Source organism: Pogona vitticeps, chromosome 1 (genome assembly GCF_051106095.1).
Source record: "Pogona vitticeps strain Pit_001003342236 chromosome 1, PviZW2.1, whole genome shotgun sequence".
NCBI classification, from domain to species: domain Eukaryota; kingdom Metazoa; phylum Chordata; class Lepidosauria; order Squamata; family Agamidae; genus Pogona; species Pogona vitticeps.
Window position 1 is genome coordinate 191,197,046 of NC_135783.1, and position 26,400 is coordinate 191,223,445.

The window sequence follows — 26,400 nt, forward strand, 5'->3', positions numbered from 1 at the left end:
AAAGGGATGAAGAATAGCAAAAAGGTAGAGCATAAGGGAACAGATAATAACTGAATAGCCAAATAGTTTATTAATCATCTATATAATGAAAAATGGCTATTTTTCCTCTGCCACAATCCAACTGCCACCTGTACTCAAAGTTTATTACTGTAATTAAAAAACATGGGAAGCAGGCAGAGACTAATAGACCGGTTCCAATAGTGTGTTTTCACTATTAGTGAAATCCAGACCCTCAGCTATCTTTGGAGAGCTAGTAAACCTTCTGGAGTCAGTTATTGGGAGATACAAAAAGACTGCAAGGGACAGGGGAAGGGAATAACATTTCCTTAGAATTACTAATGCCAGTAACAGCTTAGGTTCAGCTCAATAGCTTGCTCCACTTTAATATCCCAATTGTAAACAGAATCAAATCAATCAAATAAACAATATAATACCCAACTACATGTTACTCTCATTATTCCTACTAACACAAAACCTGGAGACCAAAGTTCTGAAAGACAACCACATTTTAAAAAGAACACAAAACTATTCTTTTCCTCTTCCACAATGCAATTTCTACCCTACTCAAGGTTTATTAATTATTTATTCATTAACATTTTTTCTTTTTTTCCTCCAAAGATCAAACAGCTTTCTCTCTGGTAGTCAATCTTGCCTCCTTCTGGAAGATGCTATCTCCTTCTAGACAGCAGAATGCTGTACTAAGCTGGTTTCCAGAGACTATAGGATTCTTGTCAGCAATTAATGTAGAACTGATACCTTACTTTGAATCTTGTTATCAGTGCTTGGAAATGACATACTATAATCTCACTGGAAGGATAAGTAAATTGATGTAAATGTCAGGATCCTATGGTTGTTTGTGTAACAATGTGGCTGATTCTGTGGCTAATCAGTGAGGTGCTGAGGCATATCTTGGTCATGTGCCTGGTCACATGCCTGATGGCACAAACTGAGGAGCATTTCTCTTCATTGTCAGTTAGTGGCAATTAGCTATGACAATTTATGTAAATCTTATATGAACGCCAGTAGGTTCTTGCCAATTTTAAACTGTTGCTTTCAAATCATTACTGCTGACAGTTTAATTTTAAAAGCATCAGCTTGCTTTTCCTCCTATATGCAAAAATAAGGATTTTAAAATTAACACAATTTTATGTTTGGCTTATTGTAGGAAAAAGGAGGTAAAATGTAAGCATAGTCTTTGACTTAACTGAAAGTTAATACTTACCAACTTTCTGTTACTATAACTACACTGATTAACCATCACTGTACCTTATGGGACTTGCTTATGGTAAACACGCTCAGTAAAAGAGACACAACTAAAATTCTAAATTGTAGACTAAGGCCAAATATCTTATTAATTAAAAAACATGGAATTTAGGAAAATCAGCAGATGGGACTTACGATGATTATTACAGTAGCAGCTAATAATAAATGAGAATGTGTGTCCATGTGGTCTGCCTAGCCTAAAGATAATAAATGTGCTTTTAAAATTTGCCATGAATGCCAGGCAACTCCTAGTGATGTACAGCCTAGTTTATTTCATTTTTAAAATGTATTAATTGCAGTACCATCTTCAGTCACTGGCAAAAATCCCTAATCTCTTCTGGGGAAAAACTTGCAAGCAGAACTAAAATATTCATTTTTCCAGAATGTATTTGGGCAGCTTCCACATGGTGCTAAATGAATCCCAAACTTTTCCAACATGTAAAATAGGGAAAGAGGGAAAAGAAAAATGGCCAATATCCCATTAAGCGGAGGGACAAGAATGAGCAGAGGGAGAAGTTAAAACACCCTGTTCAGGGAAAGAAAGCTCAACAAGAAAGAAAAAGGAGCACAGAAAGACAAAGACAAAGCACATTTAGTGATGTGGGGATTAATTGATTTCTATCATCTGGAGATTCTCAGTGTGGTATAGTGGATAAAGAGCTAGGACTCTGGAGAACAGGGTTCAAATGCCCATTTGGCCATGGAAACTTACTGGGGAAGTGGTGAAACTGGTGAAGCCACTCCTTAAATATCACACCTTGAAATCCCTATAAGGATCATTAAGTTGGTTCCAACTTAATGGCATAGAACACACATACATAATCTGCAAAGATCAAAACTTCTGCTAAAAAGGAAGCATTGCATCTTACTTTAAGTAGTGGCCAGAATCCTATTGGTGTTTGGGTAAGGTTTGTGCAACTTAATATGGGTAATTGATGAGATGCCAGGATGTGCTTCAGTCACATACCTCATTCATAATTGACTGTGCAACCAAGATGTGTTCCAGCACCTTGTGAATCAGCCATGGTAAGTTACGCAAACATTAGTAAGATGTTAGATGCTAGTCCTTTATCAATTCCCAACAACAACTTTATTCTATTTCCACCTAATCAGAGGTAACCTTTCTATAGATTCAGAATAAATATGGGAGAAAACATTATCTATGCTGTTGTTCTTTTTAAAATTTTTAAATAAGACAGAATATACAAAACCATAAAATAGTTATGGACCATCAAACTCCACACAGTAAACATATAAAATGTTATCATTAGTAAACATAACATATACAGTGGTGCCTTGCTAGACGACGACCCTGTTAAATGACGAATCCGCATAACAATGACTTTTTGCGATCGCTATAGTGATTCGCAAAACAGTCATTTCAATGGGCGATTTTCACTTGACGATGGATTTGGTCCATGCTTCACTAGCCGAGCGCGATCGGCACTTATCTGGAGGCGGGGAAGGGCACGGACTGTTGGCCAGTGAGCTTGCCGCCTGGGGCGCCCATACACCAAGTGGGGCAGGGGGAGAGCGGCCGAGGTTGGCTGGTCTTGCCACCGGCTGCACCTCAGAAGCGGTTGGGGAGTCCCCCCGGTATCGGTCTCCTGGCTGGGGACTGATTGGGGAAACCCCTCCTTTGTGGTAGTGGCTCCTTCAGAGTACTTCATTCACGGTGGAGTGGGGAAATCCCTTCCTGGTGGTTCACAGAGGACCGTTTATTTGCAAGAGGGCTATTTTGACAGCTCGCTCCATACTTCAGCTGTTCACAAGACAGTGATTTTACAGCTGATCGGCGCTTCGGAAAATGGGCGATTTTTCGCTGGACGGCAACGATTCCCCCCCATTGGAACACACTGAACAGGTTTCAATGCATTCCAATGGGGAAATGGTTTTCACTAGACGACGTTTTCGCAAGACAGCGATTTCAATGGAATGAATTAACATCTTCTAGCGAGGCACCACTGTATTACATGAGTGGCTTGGGAATTGCTAAGAGAATCTGTATGATTATTACAATACTGAATAAAAGGAAGCCAGGTTTTATGAAACAAGTCTGTACTGGAATTCTGGTACCTCAGTTGTGAGTGGGCAGTGAGTTTTTCCATCAAAACTAATTTCCATACCCTAGATTCCCAAGCATTCATTGAAATTTCTGCAGCTGTCTTCCAACATTGAGCAACCGTTTGTATAGCTGCTACACACATGGAAGTAATTCGCTCTTTATGGTGTAGTCGTGCATCGGAATCTAAATTCATTAATCCTAATGCTGGACTTATGACCATACTCTGATGTTATATTTCTAGTTTTTTCAAACATCTTAACATTATATATTATAGGTCAATGCCACCAGGAATGTAAATAGGTACCAATTTCTTTACAGTCTTTCCAACTATTTGCATGCAATTTTTTGTTTATATGATTCAGTTTCAATGGGATATAATAATATCTGAGGATTTATGCAGTTATTCAAAAACAAAATTAGATACTCAAATAATCAAGCATGATCTTGCCTTTTTAGTTGATTTAAAATAATGTTCCAACACATGCATATCAGAACATGTTCTTTTCCTTCACAGTAATTAATATGCAAGTTCTGTAACCGTATAAGTATTTTGCAAATCCAAAATGGGAGTTTTCTGAGCTATTTAGATTTGTTATCTCCTTTCCAGTTCAGACGGCATAGGGTGCAAACACTTGGATTTCTACAGTGTGTATTGAAATGTTGCAAGATAAGAGTTCCCATCTTCAGTTAGAAAATCTGATTACAAAAATAGCTCTCCAGTGGTTGCTAATATCTGAATTTGACCTGAATGAAAGTATGGAAGCTTTATTATAATGTTAAACCTTATGTATACAGAAATAATGTGTACTTATGTTTGTGATGCCTTAAGGGCAAATAACAATTACATAATACACAGTATGAACTTAAAGTAAGTTTTGCTTACAAGAGGATGTAAAATCATGTGCTGCAAAAACAGAGGTTACCTGTAACTGTTGTTCTTCGAGTGGCACTCTTGTGAATCCACACAAATGGGTTAAACTGTGCCTGCGCAGGACTCTTCGGAATATTCTAGAGCTTAAATAATGGCAAGTGAAATGTCTCCCTGTATTGCGCATGTTCCGCCCACCAGTACCTCAGTTCTGAATATCCGCTGCTGTAATGGCTCTGAAAATTAAATGCCAAAAATAGTTGTGACAGATAGCGGGGAGGTTGGGCGGGACATGTGGATTCACAGAGTACCACTCGAAGAACCACGGTTACAGGTAAGTAACCTCTCTTTCTTCTTCGTGGTCTCTGTGAATGCACATGAATGGGTGACTAGCAAGCTCACTTACCAGAAGGAGGGTGGTCGCGGCAAAACTGAAGTCAACACAGCCCTTCTGAAGCTTGTTTCTTTCTTTACTCTGACATCCAGTCTATAATGGGTAGCAAAGGTCAATGGAGTAGATCAGGTCGCTGACCGACAGCTGTCAGAGAGTTCAATGCCACGCAGCCATGTGGTGGAAGTAGCCATGGCTCTGGTGGAATGCACTTTGGACACCTCTGGTGGAGTCTTGCCAAATGATAGCAGAAACCAATCATCTGGAAAGAAGGAAGATCTAAGAACTCTAGCAGGTAACCAAAATGTATGATGGTAAATACCACAGTGTCTGTGGTGATGTTGGTCCACTTGTTGAAAAAGCAGGATAGCCGGGGAAGGTGAGATAGACTGGACGGACGAATCAGTAGAGGACAGTCAAAGATATTGTTTGCCCTTCTTAGCAGGGCGACAAGAAATTTTGGCGGTGCTAATTAGAAGGTTGAGGTCGGAAGGACGTGGCAGCCGAAGGAGGAGGGACACTTGATCTTTCCTGGGAAGGTTTATACTGGCGGTAGGTTTCCTGGTAAGGTTGTTGGTATGTCTGATGGGTGGTGAATGGTCTGCACCATTGCTATCACTGAAATTTAGGTTGCTGGAGATAATATGATCTAGCTGTTTTTCTAATTTTGTGTAGATTTTCTTTAACCTCATCTGCTTTTTCGTTAAATAGCCCAGCACCGTCAAAGGGGAGTTCCTCAATTCTTGACTTGGCATCATTGTTGATACCTGATGAGCGTAACCAGACATGTCTCCTCAGAGCGATGGCCGATGTCATAGCCTTGGAAGCTGCATCAGCTCTGTGACGCGATGCCAGATGCTGCCGTTTAGCTAGCGTCCTCGCTTCCAGGTGAGTGTTTAAGGCCACAGTTCTAGTATCCTCAGGGGCAGTTTGGAGAATTGGAAGAATTTTATTCCACAACTGCCTCTGATAAGCGCCCATTGCTGCTTGGTAGTTGGAGACTCGCATAACGAATGTAGCCAAGGAGTATAGACGACGGCCCAGCACATAGAGCTTGCGGCCCTCCCTGTTGATAGGGGTGACCTTAGAGCGGTTTCCTGCTCTGGACTGCTTTGATTGCACAACTATAGAGTTCAGTGCAGAGTGTTTGTTGAGGAATCCTGTATCACTACCGTGTGTTTTATAGTGGTTCTCTATTCTCCTGGAGATCTGTAGAGAGGAAGGAGGTTGTGCCCAAGACTCTTTGATGAGGTCTAGCATCGCTGGTATAAAGGCTAAACTCAGAGGAGGTGATCTCTCTTAATTAATATCCTCAAGCACTAGGTCGTGTTTTGGGGGGGGGGTGGAGGCTGATCTATACTCAATTTCAATGATTTAGCCACGAGCATGATTAATTGCGAGTAGGACGTGAAATCACCAGAAGGAGAGGGAGGATGAACATAAGCAACAGCCGAGTCAGGGGTGGGCAGATTTGAGGGCAATTCCTTGGACGGCTCTGATTGGAGGTACTGTTTGGATTCAGACGATATGGAAGAACCTCTTGATTCTCTATCAAAGGTTAGAGATGGTGAGGGTGAGTGGTGCTGGGATCTTCATACAGAGGCTGTAGGTAGTGAAACAGGTGCAGCCCTCTCTGCCTTGGGTGGATGTATGGATCTTGAAGGTGCCCGAGATGATCAAGTATGGGCTACCATAGACTGTGGTACTGAAGACAACGGTACCAATGGGGCTCTAGGTCTCTTTTCTATGTGAAGAGCACGCTGGTCCTGATATTGTTGCTTAGAAGGAAGCTTTGCAGCTATCGGATCGAGCTGGAGATAGTCCCGGAGGTGAGGGCGATAATGATGACTCTGATGATGCATACACGTATCACACCCTCTTTGGTCTAATGTAGACCCAGGCAATCTATGAAGGGGGATTGAGGACTACGGCATTTCCTTCATGGGTTGTTGCCCCTTCATGGATTGCTGCCTTGTCATGGCGAAGGGGCTTAAGTAACACAGACACCTTCGACACCAATGTCGACCTCAGTGCCGAAGGTTTCTTTGATTTTGACAATTTTGAAGAGGCCTTAGAGGATGGAGTAGCCGGTGCCAGCGAAGGAGCGGGGTCGGGGCGAGTAGTCAAAGGAGCAGATATAACAGTAGCCTCCATGGCTGTCAGGCCCGGCGGTCTCAATGACTTCTCCCACAGATAAGAGCATAGTCGTTGCAAACGCAGCTTTAAGGCTGGTTTAGTCAACTTTTTACACTCGTGACAGGATCTGGGCTGATGTCTTTCCCTCAAACAAAACAAACAGCGTCAGTGAATGGAATTTTATTTGCACACACACCATTGAACAGACCTGAAGAGGCCATAAAATTTGGCGGGAACCTGACAGATAGTATCGATTGAAAGAACTCACGGGAGACCTAAGTAGATAATTTGAAGTCCTAGTCAAGCCAAAATATCAGTCTGAAAAATAGAATCAAGTAATCCAATAATATAAGTCCAAATCGTAATCCAAAACAACACAATGAACGGTCTGAGTTCAAAGCCAATTAATCACAGAAATAACAGTACAGAATGAGAGAGAATGGAAGGTCAGGGCAGTCTGGGTCATTAAGCCAGATAAGAATCGTAGTCAAAAACAATCTGAGGTGAAACCAGAAATTTTTAAAAGAAGAATTAGCTCTAAGCAATTTGAAGTAGTCCAACTGCAGTGGCAGCAAAAAGGAACTGTGGTACTGGCGGGCAGAGCATGCGCGATACAGAAAGACATTTCACTTGTCATTATTTAAGCTCTAGAATGTTCCGAAGAGTCCTGCACAGGCGCAGTTTAATCCATTCATGTGCATTCACAGAGACCACGGAGAATATTAAATGTATTTTATCCAGATGGCCAACACATTTCACCACAAAACAGAGAGTAAAATAGATATTTTTCACTCATTATAAATCAGCAAACAGTAGACAATTAGCAGTAAAATATCCAAGCAACATGCTACAACCATCAAAGAAAAACATTTTCCACTCTCTTTTTTTCAAAGGGATAAAGCGACCTCTTATTTTTGGATATGATGAATTGTGTAGCGTGGAAACTTGAAAAGTCTGTTAACTTACTTTTTTTTGTCTTCCTCCTCCAGTGCCTTCCACATTTCTTCCATTTTTAGCATTAGTTCTTCTGCACTCACTTTGGCATTTTTTGTCAACAACCCAGGACGATGGTCTTGAGCAAAGAGGGCAAATGCTGACATTGGTTTCCTTATTATCTGGCTGCTTATCATATCATAGGCTTTAATCTGTCCCACTTTATTATCTACAACATTTGTTTTTTTCATGTTCCGACTGTCATCTTTCTGTTGAAGTTTTTGTTGGTCATCTCTACTGTTCTTTGTTTGGGCTCTTATTTCTTCTCTCTGGGGAATTAAAATCTGAACAGGGTTCAGGTTCTCCCCTCTGGAACTTTTAAATGCATTCCCCAGACTCCATTTATCAGCTGTGACTTCAAAAGAATCTTTTAGGGTTACAGTTCCCACTCCTTTTTCTGTTTCTTGGAAAAGGCCATTTCCCAAACCATCCTCAATGCTATTTTTAGAACTAATGCCCATTAAGGTATTGCTGTCTAAGTTAAATATTACCTTAGAATTTTCTTGCTGGTCCTCACATACTAATTTACTGAGTGAGCCATCCTGAAAACTGTTAGATCCATCTGTTTCATTGCCAGATATATTTGTTTTGCTAGGGAAAATCTGAGCTGAATTATTACACAATGTTTGATTTTCTAAACAGACTTCCATGGTTTTTCCTATCTCACTGTTTTGCGCATCATTACGAAATGAAAACAATGGTCCACATACATGTGGATCTATATGTTGACCGGACTTCGTTTCATTGACAGATACACCTGTTTGTGCTGCCTCACTAAAAGACAGGTCTCCTGCAGTAGCATCAGTTTTGTCTGTTCCACAAGAAGTAGTTTGGCACAGAGGTCCATACAGGGATGTCAAAACATCATCCATAGCTTGACAAATGGACTCCTAGAAAGAAATCCCAAAGCATTATAATACATTCCAAATGCGTGTTATTCAGCGAATATTACATCAAGTCAAAAGTCTGGTTTTGCTCTTTTTAAAGATTTAAAATCATGCCAAATGGATAACTGGCGTAGGAACTATTAATATAAAAAAATCTAGTACGCTTTTATTATAATAATTAAATGGAAACTACACAGTTCTATAAGACATAAATTCATATCGATCGATACAGATACATATTTTTATACTGTACCTTATTATGCAACAGTACTTGAGATTTATCTGGTGTTAAGTTGACATCCAGAGCAGATGGAGGAATAGCAACACTGATTAAGAAAACAGGGTATAAACGACTGGAATCTTTGTTCAACTTCTCGTTATAATACTGTTGAGTCAACTAAAAATATAAAAATAAGGTTGAAAAGGTTCTTGCTAGATTGGAATAAATGCAATACAGAACTATAATACAGTTTCTTATCTTTTGCATGTACACACACCAATACAGCTTGGTACTATCTGCCTAAAAGAAAGATGGCAGTCCTTGTGATTTAGACAGTTGTGATTTTTGGTAACCAACTTTGGGCCTAGCCAGGTGCCATTCTACTGTAGCAGAATAGTCTTTCCATCTACAGTTATTGCCTTGTAAAAATGGATGTGACTATCAAGATGGTCTAAATCAGAGGTCCCTAACCCCTGGTCCGTGGCCCAGTGCCCGTACATGGCCTGAGACGGACCAGGCCGTGGAGACAGACCTCTCCCCTGTGCATGCACTCACCCATGCACAGCTGTTTTGCACATGCGCGTGCGCTCCAGCACACCCATGTGAGTGCTGTGCCACCATTTGCGCATATGCATGAGTGAGAGAGCGCATGCACAAATGCCACCGTTCGTGCATCCACATGCTTGTTTGCACATGCGCACAAGCATGGGGGGTGCCCTGCCTTCCCCAGCCAGTCCGCGGGGTGAAAAAGGTTGGGGACCCCTGGTCTAAATGACACAACACTGGTAGAGTGCAGCTCCAAGTTTACAAGAATAATAAATAATGCATTCATTAATTGCCTATTAATAATCTGTGAGCCATTGTACTGGACATATTACAAGACTCACTGGAAAATATGGTAAGGTTAGATAAAGTGGAAGACCAAACGTGAGATGAACTGATAACGCAAAAGAAGCAAACACCCTTAGTTTGTAAGACCCAAATAGGATTGCTAATGACAGGAGCTCTTGCAGGTGATTAATTCTAAAGAACTACATATCAGAAGTGACACAACAGCATGTAACAACAATGATGCACAAGACCCACTTTTAAAAATCAATTTATTTTACAATCATAGAAAAATGGAGTTGGAAAGGGCCTACAAGGCCACCAAGTTCAACCCTAGAAGAAAACAGAAGAATAGCACAGCTAGGATCCAAAGAACAATGCAATTCCACAAAGTGGAGTTTGGAGCTGCCATCTCTACCAATGCAAACTTATTCTTAAATTGACAAGTTTCAGTTTGTTGTTTTCTGCCAAGTAAAAATGGGGTGGTGGTGGTGGTGGTTAATAAGTACAGGTAATATTGTTACTTGGTTCCTAGCCAGTATTTTCTCTTTCACAGAGAAGGGACTAAATGTTGGAACATGCAGATCAATTGTGTCCCAGTATGCAGTGGGTGATTCTGCCAATCTACCCTGCTACTGGGGTGCTATTATGCATTGATCACTTCCTGCCCTCCTCTCTCTTGTGTGCCTTCTTCCTTGAAGAAAGGCCTTTCCAAGATGGAGACTGCCTGAGCACATGCTATCTGATGGTTTACTCTCCATCCACACTTGCATCTATGCCAACCAGCTTTAGTGGGTGGTTTACCCAGTTTAGAAACATTCTTTAAAGCTAAAGAAACTTGCCTGGAATATATAAGACAAATGCCTTTTTTGTTTTTCCATGAATGCAAAATGCTATATTTTGACCTTTGCTACTGAAACTAAAGTCTGTAGTTAATAAACCTTTTATAAAGTTATTACAAGTTAACTCCATGTTTTGACTCTGTAATTAGCTCATTGAAGGTAATTGGTCAGAACACACAATGATCTCTAACACTAAAAAGGGAATACCTTGAGAATTTGTTTCTGACACACAGGTCGTTTGTTTATGAACATGAAGCTTTTGTCTCCATTTGAATGACTTGTCAAATGGTGATCTGAATCAGGCTTTGGAAGGAAGCCACTGAGAAATACCTGGAACAATAACAATATGTCTGTAAAAAGCGACATAAAAGTATTGAGCTCATGATGATCAGTTGATGAACAAATATGAAAATGCAAATGACAAAGCAGAAATTCTCTGGATTTTAGCTATGTGGATTTCGTAAAGAAAGTTCTACGTCACCTGTAGATATAAAATGAAGGTAGTGTACAATTTAAAAAAGATCTTAAAGCAGAGTAATAAAGAATTCAACACGAAAGTGGAAAATCAAATCCCACTCAGGTTTGAAAGGGTGCTCCCAAAAGGGTTTTTTTAAATTGCGCAGGCACAGTTCTTCTACAGATGATTTCATCATCTACTTGTAATATTTTTTCCTACCAGGAAAATCAATAATAGTAAATGTTGCTTTAGAGAAGGAAGATAACACTGAGCAATCAGCTACCTTTTCTGTTCCTAATCTATTTTGTAGATAGTGCCGGTGAACGCTGGTGAACGTTGCTGATGAATAAAGCCATCTTCCCATTGAGTTGATTCTTCTACGGTCTTTATTTGGTGTATAAGGATCTGTCGATGTTGAGATCTCGATTGTGAGGCTTTGACAAAAACAGAGTTTGGAGCTGGCTGTTTTCGGAGAAATAAAGCTCCAGGGTCATAGACTCTACAGAGGTTATCGATTCGTTTTTGCTACCGCAGACGCTCTAGAACTTTCAATGAGGCTCCGTGTAGGCATGGATCACCCAGGGTGTGATTCACAGAGGTCACGATGTATGTGCCTGGTCAGAATTTGAGATTCTCAACAGAAGCCTGTTCCATGTCCCAATCCCTGAGGGAGTAGGCTGGCGAATATGTGAGGAGGGATTTCTCTGGAGCAGCATCTCAGTTGCTTCAATCCTGTTCAGTTTCTGGTGGCCAACCAAGGCTGTGTTGTTTCAATATGGTCTTTGATGATTTAAACAAATTTTACATCTGGCTTTTAAATAATTCTAAAAATTAATTCTTTAGCGTTCCGTGTCTAAGTCGCACTGGCCATGTGACCATGGAAGATTGTCTTCGGACAAACGCTGGCTCTATGGCTTGGAAACGGGGATGAGCACCGCCCCCTAGAGTCGAACGCGACTGGACAAATTGTCAAGGGGAACCTTTACCTTTAAAAATTAATTTAAATAATTTTAATTTTTATTTTAGTGTTTGGGAGCACAGGTGAGCAGAAAATAAATAAATATTTTAAGTAAACAAAATAATAGATAAATATTTTATTTCCCAGCACTTACTTCAATGCTTTGCCTGCATCTGAAGAAATGCGCCAGAAAGACTGTTCTGGAAACAATCTAAGTTCTCCCCACCTGTGTCTATGAGGGACAGCAGGTGATTTCAGAGTTAAATTGAAGTGAATGAGGTACAGCTGACTGATCTTTCAAAACAATATGGAAAAGCAGTCCAGATCTAAACAGCAGTTTATCTGCAGCTTTTCTTATTCAGTTAAATATCTATAACCCCAATCCTAAATAATATTACAGTGGTGCCTCGCACAACGATTGCTTCACACAACGATGAATTCACATAGCGATGGGTTTTTTTGAGGAATTTCCCCCATCGTTTAACGATGTTCTCTATGGGGGAATTTCACTTAATGATGTCCCTTTTTGCTCATTTAAAAGTGTCTTAAAATGTTTGAAACCTGTTTTAAATGCTTGGATTCCATAGTGCACCTTGTGAAACATGTGCAAACTTAATTTGGTTTTGTTCTGAGTCTTCATTAATTTTTTGGTGATTTTTTTATTTTCCCCATTTAAATCAATTGAATGGACAGTTCAATGCATTTAAATAGGGAAAACATAAAAATCACCAAAAATTAAGGACAACTCAGAACAACACCAAAGTAAGTTTGCATAGGGTTCAGGAGGTGGGCTAACGATTGCAAGCATTTAAAACCTGTTCCAAACATTGTAACACTCTTAAAAATGAGCGAAAACGGAAGAGCTTCAAAAGCACTGAAGCCGGCTTCAGTGCTTTTGAAGTCCTTTCCAATGTCCCTTTTCGCTCATTTAAAAGTGCCTTACAATGTTTGGAACAGGTTTTAAATGCTTGCAATCGTTAGCCCACCTCCTGAACCCTATGCAAACTTAATTTGGTGTCGTTCTGAGTCGTCCTTAAATTTTGGTGATTTTTTGAATTTTCCGTCCAATGCATTCCAATGAGAAAAAATTCAAAAAATCACCAAAAATTAAAGACGACTCAGAACAACATCAAATTAAGTTTGCATAGGGTTCAGGAGGTGGGCTAACGATTGCAAGCATTTAAAACCTGTTCCAAACATTGTAAGGCACTTTTACAGGAGCGAAAAAGGACTTCGCAAAGCCATTGAAATGTATTGAGTCGGCTTCAATACATTCCAATGGAGGAAACATTGTTTCACTCAACGATGTTTCCTATGGGTTTTTTTTACTTAAAGACGGCAATCCGTTCCGATTGGAACGGATTAACCGGTTTTCAATGCATTCCTATGGGAAATGGTGTTTCACTGAACGATGTTTCACACAATGTTGATTTTTTTGGAACCAATTAACATCGTTGTGTGAGGCACCACTGTACTTGGTAAGCAACCCCTTTATATGTAGTTAAATTCCTGACAGTATGTTTAATATTGCAGCCTAAATTATCTCTTTTTCACTTGATTATTGTAAAAATGTACTGTGTGAATTGGTAGTATACAGGTATACTCTGCAGTAAATTCTCTCATATACCTACCCTGCTTCCCTGAAAATAAGACAGGGTCTTATATTAATTTTTGCTCCAAAAACGCATTAGGACTTATTTTCATGGGATTTTTTTTCCATGTACAACAATCTACATTTATTCAAATACAGTCATGTCATCTTCTGGTTGCTGCACAATGGCGGAGGGCAGGGTTTCATTTAACTAGGGCTTATTTTGGGGGTAGGGCTTATATTACGAGCATCCTGAAAAATCATACTGGGGCTTATTTTCAGGTAAGGTCTTATTTTACGGGAAACAGGGTATCAATTGGAGAAATACATTGGAGAAATTACAGTGTTGCCTTGCTTAACGGGTGCCCCGTTTAACGACAAAATTGCATAGCGACAAAGATTTTGCGATCGCTTTTATGATCACATTGCAATGTTTTAAATGGGAAAAAATCGCTTTGCGATGATCGGTACCGTTTTGCTTACAGATCATCACATAGCGATGATTTTCCAACAGCTGATTGATGGTTCCAAAATGGCCACCGGGTAAAAAAAAGGCCACCCGCTGTTTTCTGGGACGGATTCCTCGCTTACCGGGCAGCGAAAATGGCCACCGTATGGAGGATTTTCGCTTAAATGTGAGTTTTAAGCCCATAGGAACGCATTGAAGGCATTTCAATGCATTCCTATGGGCTTTTTAATATCGCATAGCGACGAAATCACTTTGCAGCGATTTTTGCTGCACAGATTATCGTCACTATGCAAGGCACCACTGTAATTCAAGTGATTGTAAGCAAACTAAATAAAAGTGTGTCTATGTATTCTTAATGTGCATTTTCAGTCACCAAAACATACTGCATGCAGCAACAAGTGAATTAAATTTCACTGCAGTGGCTTCTCTTTTTATGTTTTTTAATTTAGTTAGTGGCATAGTGCTACAGCAATACATCAACCCATCATGGATACTCCCTTATATCTGAAAAAGCACTGCATCTCTTAGGAGAATATTCTTTAAAAATTGCGAGCAGAGGGAATGAGAGACAGTTTATCCGCCATCCTTTTTACTGTCACAACCCACTGCATATGTCACAAAACTGTCGCCAAAGAGAACTCTACTCATAGCTCTGATTGGAAGCAAATTAAACAGACAGCAAAAAGGGATAATCAGGAGTGCCCCCAGTGGCACCAAATAAACCACAGCCCTAATGCTATGCCAGAAAGGAACAGAACAGCTCGCAAAAGGGGCAGGATCTATTGCTCTTACTTGAAACACACATTGTACCCAGAAAATAGGGCAAACTAAACTGTACCAAAAGTGAGCCAATAGTGAATTATACACTTATTTGATCACTCCCTTTAATTGTATGCCCATTTTTCTTTTAAAATGGAGGACCCTAAAATCTGTTGTAATGGTAAAACAATGAGCGGGGGGGGGGGGGAAATGGGACTCAGAGATGTTTAGAGACTTACCTCAGGATCTTCGCAGTGGTGCTGAAAAGGTTCCATGCTGCTCATCACAGCAGTTCCCACCACTGACATGAAAGCCATTTTGTGATCCAATACCCTGGTCTTTTGCCACATTATGGCCTGAAACAATACAGCATAGAGTTATATTTTTAACAGTAGGTTTAGATTTATTCAACATCTACCTGATACATCCACAAATATGTGTATGTAACAGCACACTTGTTTGGTGTTATTAACATTTTGTTCCTCAGAATCACATGCATCCCTTAGTTCCTTGTGAGTGAAGATCTGGTAAATTATAGTGTGCTCCATGTCTATCATACTTCCCCTTCTTCCTTTTCTACCCATTAAATTATGCTTAAGAAACTGGGCTAGCTTTCAAAATAAATGAGCACAACTTGCCTATCTGTCTTCCAGTTCAAAGGGTTAGGTGTTATTTTTGACCCACTGAGAGGTCTTTTAGAAGCTGATACAGGCTCCTTGATTCAAAAATTCGAGTAGATCAACTAACTGACAGAGAAAAGAATATAAAAGTAATCTTTATAAAGATAAACGGGGTTACTGGTGCATGTTTAATAGTTTTCAAAAATGAAGGGGGACAAAGAATAAGCTTCTGTCTTCCTACACTTCAGAGTGCTATGTAATGGCATGTACACATTAATCTATAAATTGTGATCATTTTTATTTGGGAGCAGAAGCAATAATGCCTCGTGGTTCTTGAAGTTGCTATGTGGAATATAACAACAACAACTGAGGAATCAAACTCCCAATCACTGGATCCACAGCCAGATATCAAAACCACTAAGTTTATCCAGCAGTTCATCTGTCACATCCATGTTAAAGAATGTGACATACGAGCTGCTATAATTACAGCTCATATGTCACATTCTTTATAATAATTCAAATAAAGTCTGAGCTATCTCAACAGTTTTGTACTACTTTAGGCACATCATGAGAAGGCAGGATTCTCTGGAAAAGACAACAATGCTGGGAAAAGTTGAAGGCAACAGGAAAAGAGGAAGATCAAATACAAAATGGACTGATTCCCTAAAGGAACCCATAGGCTTGAGCTTACAAGAGCTGAGCAGGGCAGTTGAGGACAGGACCTTTTGGAGATCTTTCATTCATAAGGTCACTATAAGTCAGAGGCAACTTGACAACACTTAACAACAACAATAAACCAAAATGCAGATAACTCATAAGCTTATATTATTAGTGCCAAGAGCGTGGCACTCAGTGGTCAACAGATTCTTCACCAGGTCTGTCATCATTTGTATGTAATGGTCAGTTCTCTCCCTGCAAATAAGAAGTCTAAGAGAGAGGAGATTATTTCCAGTATTTTCTAAAGTATAAAGTATTATAATGTAGATAAAGAAGAGCAACCACTGGCTCAATATCTCAATGAACTAGAGTACCCGACTGCAGAGGCAGGAGGTAGGAATTCAATTCCCCACGGTGCCTCCCAGGAGAAGACCCAGTCTGTGTAGCCTTTGGCAAACTGCACAATCCCCAGGAAAAGCAACTGGTAAACTACTACTGAACACACTACACCTAGAAAACTGTGTCAAGAGTCTTCATACGTTGGCATACTTAAAGGTAAAGGTTCCCCTTGACATTTAGTCCAGTCGTGTTCGACTCTAGGGGGCGGTGCTCATCCCCGTTTCCAAGCCATAGAGCCAGCGTTTTGTCCGAAGATGATCTTCCGTGGTCACATGGCCAGTGCGTCTTAGACACAGAACGCTGTTACCTTCCCACTGAGGTGGTCCCTATTTATCTACTCACATTTGCATGCTTTCGAACCGCTAGGTTGGCGGGAGCTGGGACAAGCGACGGGAGTTCACTCCGTCACGTGGATTCAATTTTATGACTGCTTGGTCTTCTGACCCTGCAGCACAGGCTTCTGTGGTTTAGCCTGCAGCGCCACCACGTCACATACTTATTAACCATTAAAGAGCAATTAATTGATATGAACACACATTGGCGCCATCATCTTTGCTCTACTGGCGCTTATAAATGTGTTATACAGAAGTAAGCAACATTAAGCTTTTCCTCTTGGCAAACTACACAAACTGAGAGTGCAAAATAATATATTTTTATCGAACCAATTCAATTAGCCCATTTGTCATGGCAATAGGAAAAAAAATAGTCCTAATCCAGAATTACACATGCATGCGTAAGGTGTTTAGTGTAACAAATTTAACTGATAAGGGCACAGGTATCACCTGCAACCATGTATCACTGCACAGAAAGTAAAATGGTAGAGCACACAAATATTCAAAAGAGAAGTTCAGAACCATTTCCTGTGTGGAGAGGGTTGGTGGTTTTGGAGTTATAGAACAGGAGAAACCACATACCACCACATACCTAAAGCATGACTAATCTACTTCTGTTTATACAATTCACTCAGTTTCCCTTCATGCAGTAACATTATGTGGATGAAGGACAAACAGATCACTTCCCCCCCCCCCAATGCAGTGGGATTTGCTATCAATTTGGACATACTGAATAGATTTTTTTTAATATACAAGAACTCTGCTTTTGGAAGACTGGGTCAACCAAACTTTTTTTTCCAAGTAAATGAACTTTTTCAAAATAAATATACTTTGCATTTATTTTTAAAATGATCATCAGTCTATCCAACTTAAAAAAGCAACGTGATGCAATGTTACTTGGAAATCATCCCAGAAAAAGAAATTGCTGGAAAAAGAAATGAAGATGTTACCTCACAAAAATAGGAAATACCAGCAAAATTTGCCATTTGTAAATTCTGAAATTCTGTGGCATAAACAGAGTCATGGACTAGAGCACAGTTTCAATAAATGCTGATGTTTAAATCAAATGATTACACCTAAGCTAAGATGCTTTGGCCACAATTCATATAAACATCATGGTGCTTATTTTAGCTTCTAACTGTGTGATGCCAGATATATAAATCTTAGTTGCTGATTAATGCAAGGATGTTATTACACTGCCTGACCTGCTGAATGGCTGATATACATAACTCTTAAAAGATCACCTCAGTTTAAAAAAGGGGGGTTAGAGAACTCTAAGATATGAGATCTGACTCACTGCAAAGTTTATAAAAGTAGATAGAGCTTCTCAATGCATTTTTATTTATGTTTCTACTTCAGATGTGTGCAGGAATTCCAAACAGGAATTCATAGTTCTGAAGTAATCATTTATTGAAAAAAGAGCACAGAAGTAATGTGTTGTAAGGAATGATGTTACTTATAACACAGAGCTTTTTGATGTAATGGAGACAGGAATGTTATTTTTTTAACAGAGCACCTGTTAAATGCTGTTCTTGCATGTAATGTTTACTTGCTACTCTGAAATGTTGGTTTGTGGAAACCATTCTGGCATCCCTTCATTTTTATATTTTAAGTAATTTAAACAAAAATAATTTAAGACAAGTAATGCACTCCTAACATGGAGCTCTTAAAATGCTAACAAGTTATTTGGCAAATTAAGAACAATTTCCTTTTTAAAGTAACTTTCCAAGCTTCCTGTTAAACCTAGAAACATATCTGTACTTTTCACAGAGATTTGATTTCCCAATAGGCTTCTAGCACTGCTTGATTTATAACTTTGATTATACTCTGAAATTGTTCTATAAATACATTCACACACCCCCATGTATTTTCTAGGTCATATAAACCTGGGACCAATGATGAGCCAAGAATGAATATGACTCTAGGCAGTATGATGACACTGCAGAAGTACCCTATCAAAATATATTATTACACACAGACCATCTTAGGTTTTGCAAGAGCTGGCCAAATATATCTTGTCTCCTCTATGTTTCATTGAAAAGCATTACATGAATTGAAATAATACACAATCTTAATACTGATTTAGCCCAGTCCTTTTTTCTTCCATGTGGCATGTTAGGGAATTAGTCCACCTCCAACAATAATAAAAGCATTGTATACTTACATCAATGATTCAGTTTCTCAGGGTTTCCCCTGCAAAATTTTGCTTAAAGTGACAAGCAATAGCAGGGAGTATGTGAAATTCATGAACCAAAATGTCAAAGTTCAACCAATTTCTCTGGAAAACCTATGGGTGTCAAAAACATTTTAGCTGCCTATTAATTATAAGCATAAATACAGTAAATTAGTTTGACATGTGAACTGTTACTGGTTTCTCCCTTTTTAAATCCAAAGGAGAACTCCATTAACTACCAGTTGTAGCAACACAGTCTCCCTTTCTGAAGTAGAGGCCACATCCATGACCAGAGTAGACTATGTCTAGATGGGCGGCATATAAATGCAATAAATAAATAAATAAATAAATAAATAAATAAATAAATAAATAAATAAATAAGCACTGAGAAGACAAATAACTGAAACAAAACAAGAATGATTTTTTAAAATAATATGCTAAAATGGATCACCTATGTTTATGATGAACAAATGTCTTACTCCTAAAGAGGCAGTTTCGTCACTCACTTTTACCATCCAGCTAGGGAACAGTTCAATAAGCTTTTCTATTCGAGCACAGGCTAGGTGCATTTGCACGCTACAATAAACCAGAAATCCAGGCTTAATCAGCCATGACATGCACGGACAACTGAAAGCCAGTTTAAAATCCTGGTTTGTTTAAAACCAATTCACCACTATTTGTATCTTACACATAACAGTAAGCTATGATTAACTTTGCATTCTTTATTATTTTTCCTTTTTGCACAACAGAACCAAATAGACTAGGCAAACCCACATACTACTTGCATATATCTCCTAGGATTTTTTTAACTAGGACTTTTTGCTTTGCACTACATGCTAACACAGCCCTTGAACAGGGTCTGTTTTCCTGGGTTACTTAGTCTCTCTTGGTCAATGATACAAGTGCATAAATTCGTATGATATTTGAACCCATCTTAACTTGCTGTGAGTTCCAATATAAAAATACCTCACACATTTTCAATGTGTAGGAAACCATAACTTCTACCCAAGATAGATTGCTTCAGAGGCCAGAGCTGGCCCACAGTCTGCCAGATGGTCATCCCTCTTTTAAAGGACCTAACTTTAGAACCTTGTGTTAAAAAGTTACAAACAGATGAAGCCATATGTAGTACTGAAAGCTAATGCCACATGAAAAATAATACTAGGGCCAGGAGGTACGTGTTTCTACAAAAGTATTGCAAAGTACTTGTAAATTCCAAAGATGATGGATTCTGTGTCATTCATTAACAGGCAGCACTTAACTTAAAAAAAAGTTAAAACATTAAAAATTAAACATTTTTTAAAAAAACAGTTACTTAATGTGGTGCTCTATTATAAATCTCAATGACTGCAAAATGTGTCACCAGGCAGGATAATCATCTTTGATTCTTAGTTTACTTTCATGGAGATCAATCTGCTCCTCCTCTCTGTTCTGCAAGTCTTGAGCATGATATATTTTTCTATTACGTTTTCCCACTGTTAGTCTTAAGAGCAAATTCTGTCAGCGTTATCATACTCAGATTTCTCCTTGTTCATCTGAGTCGTTCCTTTCACTGAGAAGGTATTCTGGGGAAGCAGGTGACAGAGAAGCCTTTGGCAGGAGAACAAGCTACTGAAAGGCTGCCAAAAATCTAGAGTGCCTCAGGATGCCATGTACAAATATTGGGCCTCCACGTGGCTAATCCTTGCCCCCCCCCCGCAAACTATAACAAAACCTTACAAAGCCCTTCCTCCAGAGGCCATGCCTACCATCAAACTAGGACGTACTACTGAGTGAACTGTGCACACAGTCACAAAAGAGATGCAGGTTTGTCTTCATGAGGCACACGCGCATGCACATGCACAGCAATTTAATTTACTGTCCCTCAGAGAAGGTCTCACAAAATCAGTTACTAGAACAAACAAATGCCAGCTTTACAAGTCCTGCCAGCTATTTGTTCCAGTACCTGATTTTACTGTATATTGCGTACAAACATTAAGCTCCACCATGCACTATTGTGTTTCCCTGAAAATAAGACAGGGTCTTGTATTAATTTTTGCTCCAAAATGCATTAGGGCTTATTTTCAGGGGATTTTTTTCGTGTAAAACAATCTACATTTATTCAAATACAGTTGTGTCATCTTCTTCTGGTTGCTGCACAGGGGTGGAGGGCGGGGTTTCACTGAACTGGGCCTTATTTTGGGGGTAGGGTTTATATTACGAGCATCCTGAAAAATCATACTAGGACTTACTTTCAGGTTAGGTCTTGTATTTTCAGGGAAACAGGGTAATCTAGGCAGATAGCATGACTACTTGGACCAACATCAGATGGCCAAGGGGCATCTATTCCACATTTCTACTGCAGCTACATTGCTCTGGAAACTTGGGAAACCCTTTGGAACCTATCTGCAGGGTAAAGGGGAGAAAGTCTACTGCTTATTTTTAGCAATGGCTTTTGCCCACAGAACTTAAAACTCAATATTGCAAGACCCATTTTTCACTTGTAATAAAAAGGAAATGTTGCCGTACTTACTGTCCTTTTCTTCTGAACACAACAAAATGCCCTAGAACTGAAACCACATGATGGATATGTGTGGATGTACAGTACTCTTTTGTGTGCTTTTGCACCCAGCTGTACTTAATTACAATCCATATAAAAGAGCAGCGTCTAACATAACAACAGAGAACAAGAAAGCTCAGAAGGACAGGATTATTTACTGCTTGCCTTCTCTTGTGCCAAGGAGGAGGACCAACTGCTATCATAGCCACAGAACCATTTCAGCAAGAGTCAGCTAGTTCAGCAGCCAAGCTTTTGTTAACAGTTCTCCCACTCTTATTTTGAAAACAGCTGGCTTTCCGCTCTCTCTCTCTCTCTCTCTCTCACACACACACACACACACACACTTACACACACACACACACACACTTACACACTTCTGGGAGAGCAAGGATGGACAGTTCTTTCCATCCTGCGCAGCCATGAACACAGCACAGGGCATAGCAAGAGATAAATAAGAGTCCCTGCAAGATTTCCTGCTCCCTGACCTTGATGGAAAGCAGTCTTCCCTTTTTACAGGATTCCAGCACACATATGGGACTCATGTCTATGCATTTTTGTAACATGTGAATATGCCCTATGAGAACCAAAGGCGAGGCTGTCAACAGGTATTACCTGGGATATGTTATAAACCAACAGCTGACAGAACATTTTTGCTATTAGGTGCTATACTGTCACTTGAAAACTGTGATGGATGAGAAATTAGTTGACTCAAAGATCTGGTAACAGGATACAGAACATTTCACCTTTAGGTCAGCATTTCAATTTCAACATGTTAAGAGGGGGGTGCTGTTACTTCAAATATTAAACAGCTGAGAGACAGTAAGATGAGTTGGTCTCAGTCATTTCCTAGTGGACAGGTGTCTATCTCTCTCATATACACTAGTAAATCAGTAAGATATATTTCTCGTTATAGTAAACATGTTCCCTCTCTCCTTTTTCATGTTGATATGCACATTCTTGCTTTCTTATGTAAAGTACACCCTCCCCTGATGCTGTCTTAGTAGAAACCTGTGCAGAGTACCATATTTTCAAGGCAGGAACTGTTACTTTGCTCTTGAAATCTCAGGAAGGCCACTTGCATTAAAACATCATGAGGGATAGGAAATCCACTTGATTATTACAAATAGTCCTGTAGCACCTTAAAAACTAACATGAGTTATTTTACATATGCCTTCATGGACAGGAGCTAATTAGATCAGATGATGTGGGTAGCAGTCCACAAAGCCTATGCTAAATAAAAGTTGTGGAATTTTGAGGACAAAATAGTATTCATTTTTTGGTTTTGCTGGAACAGGCTAGTATTGTAATCACAGATATTTTCAGGCTTCTTCTAAGTTTCTTTCCTACCATTTCTTGAGGAAGAAGGCTTAGCCAGTTTACACAAATGTGACTATCCTAATATTTTGTTAGGCTCCCTTTGAACAGACTGACAACAATCCCAATAAAATTCTTCACATCAACACAGTGACTGAAATCTGTTGAACAACTGTGTGATTATAAGCCATGGCCTTTTATCTTTAATTGAAAGTTTCCTACCCCACTTCACCCGGCATTCCAAGGCTTTATAGGAATCCCTTTTGACATGGGGAAACCTTTGGGAGACTCAAGACAGGCAGGGAGAGGGCTTTCACTGGGACCACTGGCAGTGGTTTTTGGATACTAAAAGCTTTCCCTATCCCAGGGGTCTTTCAGGCTTCTGCGGATTGAGAGGAAAACTGAGGGACTCTTAGAGCCTGAGGGGGAGGGGAATAGGTAACTTTAAAGATTAACCTCTCTGCCTGATGATGTCATCACTCTTATGACCGTGCAGCTCTGCCAAGAGGATTCCAGCTATCATAGTAACTCTGTTATTACTCTTGTACACTCTCATGTACCAGACATGGTGTGAAGTCTTGCTTCCTGTTTGTTATGATATCAGAAAATAAATCAGAAGAAACAAAGGGTAACCATGTGAAATACTGTATGAGAAACTTCTTTATTGCTATGCTGCAAGACACAACTGTAAATTTTCCCACCATCATATTGAGAAAGGGTCAAGGGCCATATCTGAGCAGCAGAGGACATGATTTCCATTCAACTGGCCTAGGTTCAATCCTCAGTACTCCAAGGTGGTTGGCTTCTCTTTTGTGAATTGAGGCAACATATAATGTGTCAAATTGAGTCACAGATGTCCAACAAAGAATGAACACTGTTGACAGAACATGTTCTTCTTTCTCCCTAAAATCCATTATACACACCCCAAATTATGCTTCAGAGGGTAAGAGATCCCTTCAAAGCTTGTTTTGAACAAAAGAGAGGAGAGGAATGGGAATCCTCACTTGAACAACATGGCATGTAAGTCATAACTCTGATTTGCTACACAAGAATTCAACTACTGGGAACACGGACACTGTGTATACATATACAACAGAAGATTTTATGAGAATCTTGCATCTGCTTAATATTACCCTACAAAAATAATGCTCTAATCTAGCAAAATACAATAAAAGGAATAAAATAAGTAATAATTCTCAAGTGGCAGAAACAGAAAAATGGCAATGTATGTAAACCTTTCCCTGCATCTAGTGATCTAATTCATTTTCAGATGGTGCTTTATTGCCAAATAAGACCAGGTAGGAATGGATGACAGCTCATTATCACTCCGAAGTTGCTTCTGAGACAGTTAGCACTTCTTAGGTACCAGCACGATCTAAACATATTAGTTATCTACTGTACTATTTCTAAAGTGATACAAACAGCTGGAGCAAAATTATTAATTAGACCTCATGCCATGTTTGTTATAAATAGCTTCTCGTTCAGCAGATTATGGAATTCTGCAAACAGCAGATCTAGATGTGCATAAATGTTTCCCCAGGGATAATGAAGATTTTAAAATAGCAAAGAATTTGAAGCTGCATTTACCAAGCACCAGTGAGGGAGCTCAAATTCCAAGAAGCAGCTTCCTTTACAGGGTAAAAATTAGCTTAAGTTTCCAGGTAGCTAAAATGTTGGAGGCTAAACATTCTAGCATTCTTCAATAGATAAGAATCATCCTGTGCTCCCACAATATTTTCTGCTCCCAAGATCAACCTTAAATAAACATAAACAAATGCTGTCACAAATTACTTCCACTTGATCATCTCATTATTCAGTCTGCTTTCAAGGAACACGGTGATGAAAGAACAAAAATACATCTTTCTAACATAACCATGCTGGCAGGAGTATCAACATTATCAGTATCCAAAGAATGTCCTGGCAGGATAAACCTTCATTTAAAAAATGACACATAAGGTAATCCAAATAGTCAAAATAGTAATAGTCAATCAGTTAACCAGGCCATTATTTATTGTTATTGCAAAACAAAATAATACAAACAAAAAACAAATGTCCCATGTTGGCATGTTCAATAATCTGAAAACTTCAACCAGCCTACTAAGCCTCCATGTGTGCTTATCTAGAAGAATAAACTAAGACAGGAATTTGGCAACATGGAGTAGGCAAAAACTGGTAAATGTCATTTAATCTTTCATTAATGAGACAGTCCAATGGGGAGTACACTTCAAGAGGCAAATGATATGGTTATTTATTTTTTTATCAACTGCCCCAGGTTTAACAGGGAATGAAACAACCTTGCCACATCATCATCTCACAAGCCACCATAATATTATTCAGCCGAATATATGGGATCCATAGCTGTGCAAAGTAGCTTTTTTGAAAAACAAGAACTTTCAGGAGACTTCACCTCACCTTTGAAAAAACAAGAACAAAACCAGCTCATTTCCCTAGATAGTCTGGGCTCCAGTCAAGGGTTTTATCTCAGGTTATGATGATATTGCAATATACTCATTCAGTTACTCCCGGCTTAGTAGAATGCAAAATGATTTAAAACAGGCTTGTCCAACCTGCCGCCTGAGGGCCGCATGCGGCCCAGGTCAGCTCATAATGCGGCCCAGTGCAATTTTTTATTTTTAAAGAAATTCCAAAGTTTCAAGTTACACTGCTGGTGCTTGCGGCCGGAATGCGGCTGGGGTACATCACAGCGGTGGGGGGGGGAGAGGGAAGGAAGGAGCAGGAGGGGAGGGGAGAGGGGGGCTGTGTGACTGCATTGTGCAAGTCCCCTTCAATAGGTGGACCCCCTCCCGGCCCCATAAAGCCACTGCAGTCGAAGCTGGCAGCCTCTGCTGTCTGAGATCGCAGCTGCTGGTAAGGGCGCTTGGAGCGGGGCTGCGGAGGGTGGCTAGGGCTGCCCCCCCATGCGGCCCAAACCAAATTTATGTGCGGCCCAAACCAAATTTTCATCTTCTAATGTGGCCCAGGAAAGGTGAAAGGTTGGACACCCCTGATTTAAAACATCCAAACTACACAAAGTTATTGCAACTGCAGAGGAAACACACACTTTTCTTCCAGGAATTGTTTCTTTTTGAACACTTGTTGGGAGGTTGCTTACTTTATATCATTCTAGAGCAGTGGTTCTTAACGTGGGCAATAATGCCCCCCAGGGGCAATTTCATTTCTCAGGGGGGGCGGTAGAACGAAAAGGGGTGGTGTGGGGGCGAAGGAACAAAAGGGGGCAGTAGGGGGGCATTGGAGCAAGCCAAACCTGTGAAGGCAGGTGCAGCCACGGTGCTGGCAGTGGATCCAGTGCTGCTGCCGCCAGACGATCCAGCTTTTTCTGCCGGCCACGTCTTGCCTTTCTCCCTTAGGGGAGCACCAAGTGTGGATTGGTTGGAAGGAAAGGGTCTCTTGGGTACCCGTCCTCGCCCGGTGAAGTGCTGCCTTGCACACGGGTGGGGAGGGACAGACGAGCCGCATATGGAGAGAAACGGGTCGGTTTGGGGTGGTGCAGCAGGATTTCTAGGGATGGGGCTGGCTCGGGTCATCCTGGGTGGGTGGGAATTCGGCAGCTTTTCCGGCTTTTCTTATTGTCCTGTTGTGGCTGGCTGGCTGTCAGGGGGGAAGAAAGTTCACCTGGCT

At 40.1% G+C, this 26,400-nt stretch overlaps 1 protein-coding gene across 6 annotated transcripts in view; it reads right to left on the bottom strand.

Moving 5' to 3' along the window:
* PMS1 (PMS1 homolog 1, mismatch repair system component) overlaps window positions 1–26,400 on the bottom strand; it is a 67,325-nt gene that overhangs the window by 5,518 nt on the left and 35,407 nt on the right. For 5 of the 6 annotated variants that reach the window (XR_013545254.1, XM_072979861.2, XM_072979839.2 and 2 more), the window contains 4 exons: window positions 14,967–15,083; window positions 10,701–10,823; window positions 8,857–9,000; window positions 7,690–8,606 (listed from right to left, as the gene is read on the bottom strand). Coding sequence is in view for 4 of the 6 variants with exons in the window: in XM_072979861.2 (XP_072835962.2) it covers window positions 7,690–8,606; window positions 8,857–9,000; window positions 10,701–10,823; window positions 14,967–15,083 (1,301 nt within the window). In the remaining 2 variants the exon portion in view is untranslated. Of the gene's footprint in view, window positions 1–7,689; window positions 8,607–8,856; window positions 9,001–10,700; window positions 10,824–14,966; window positions 15,084–18,899; window positions 19,023–26,400 lie in introns of those variants that run through there. The other variant, XR_013545253.1, reaches the window with a different exon arrangement.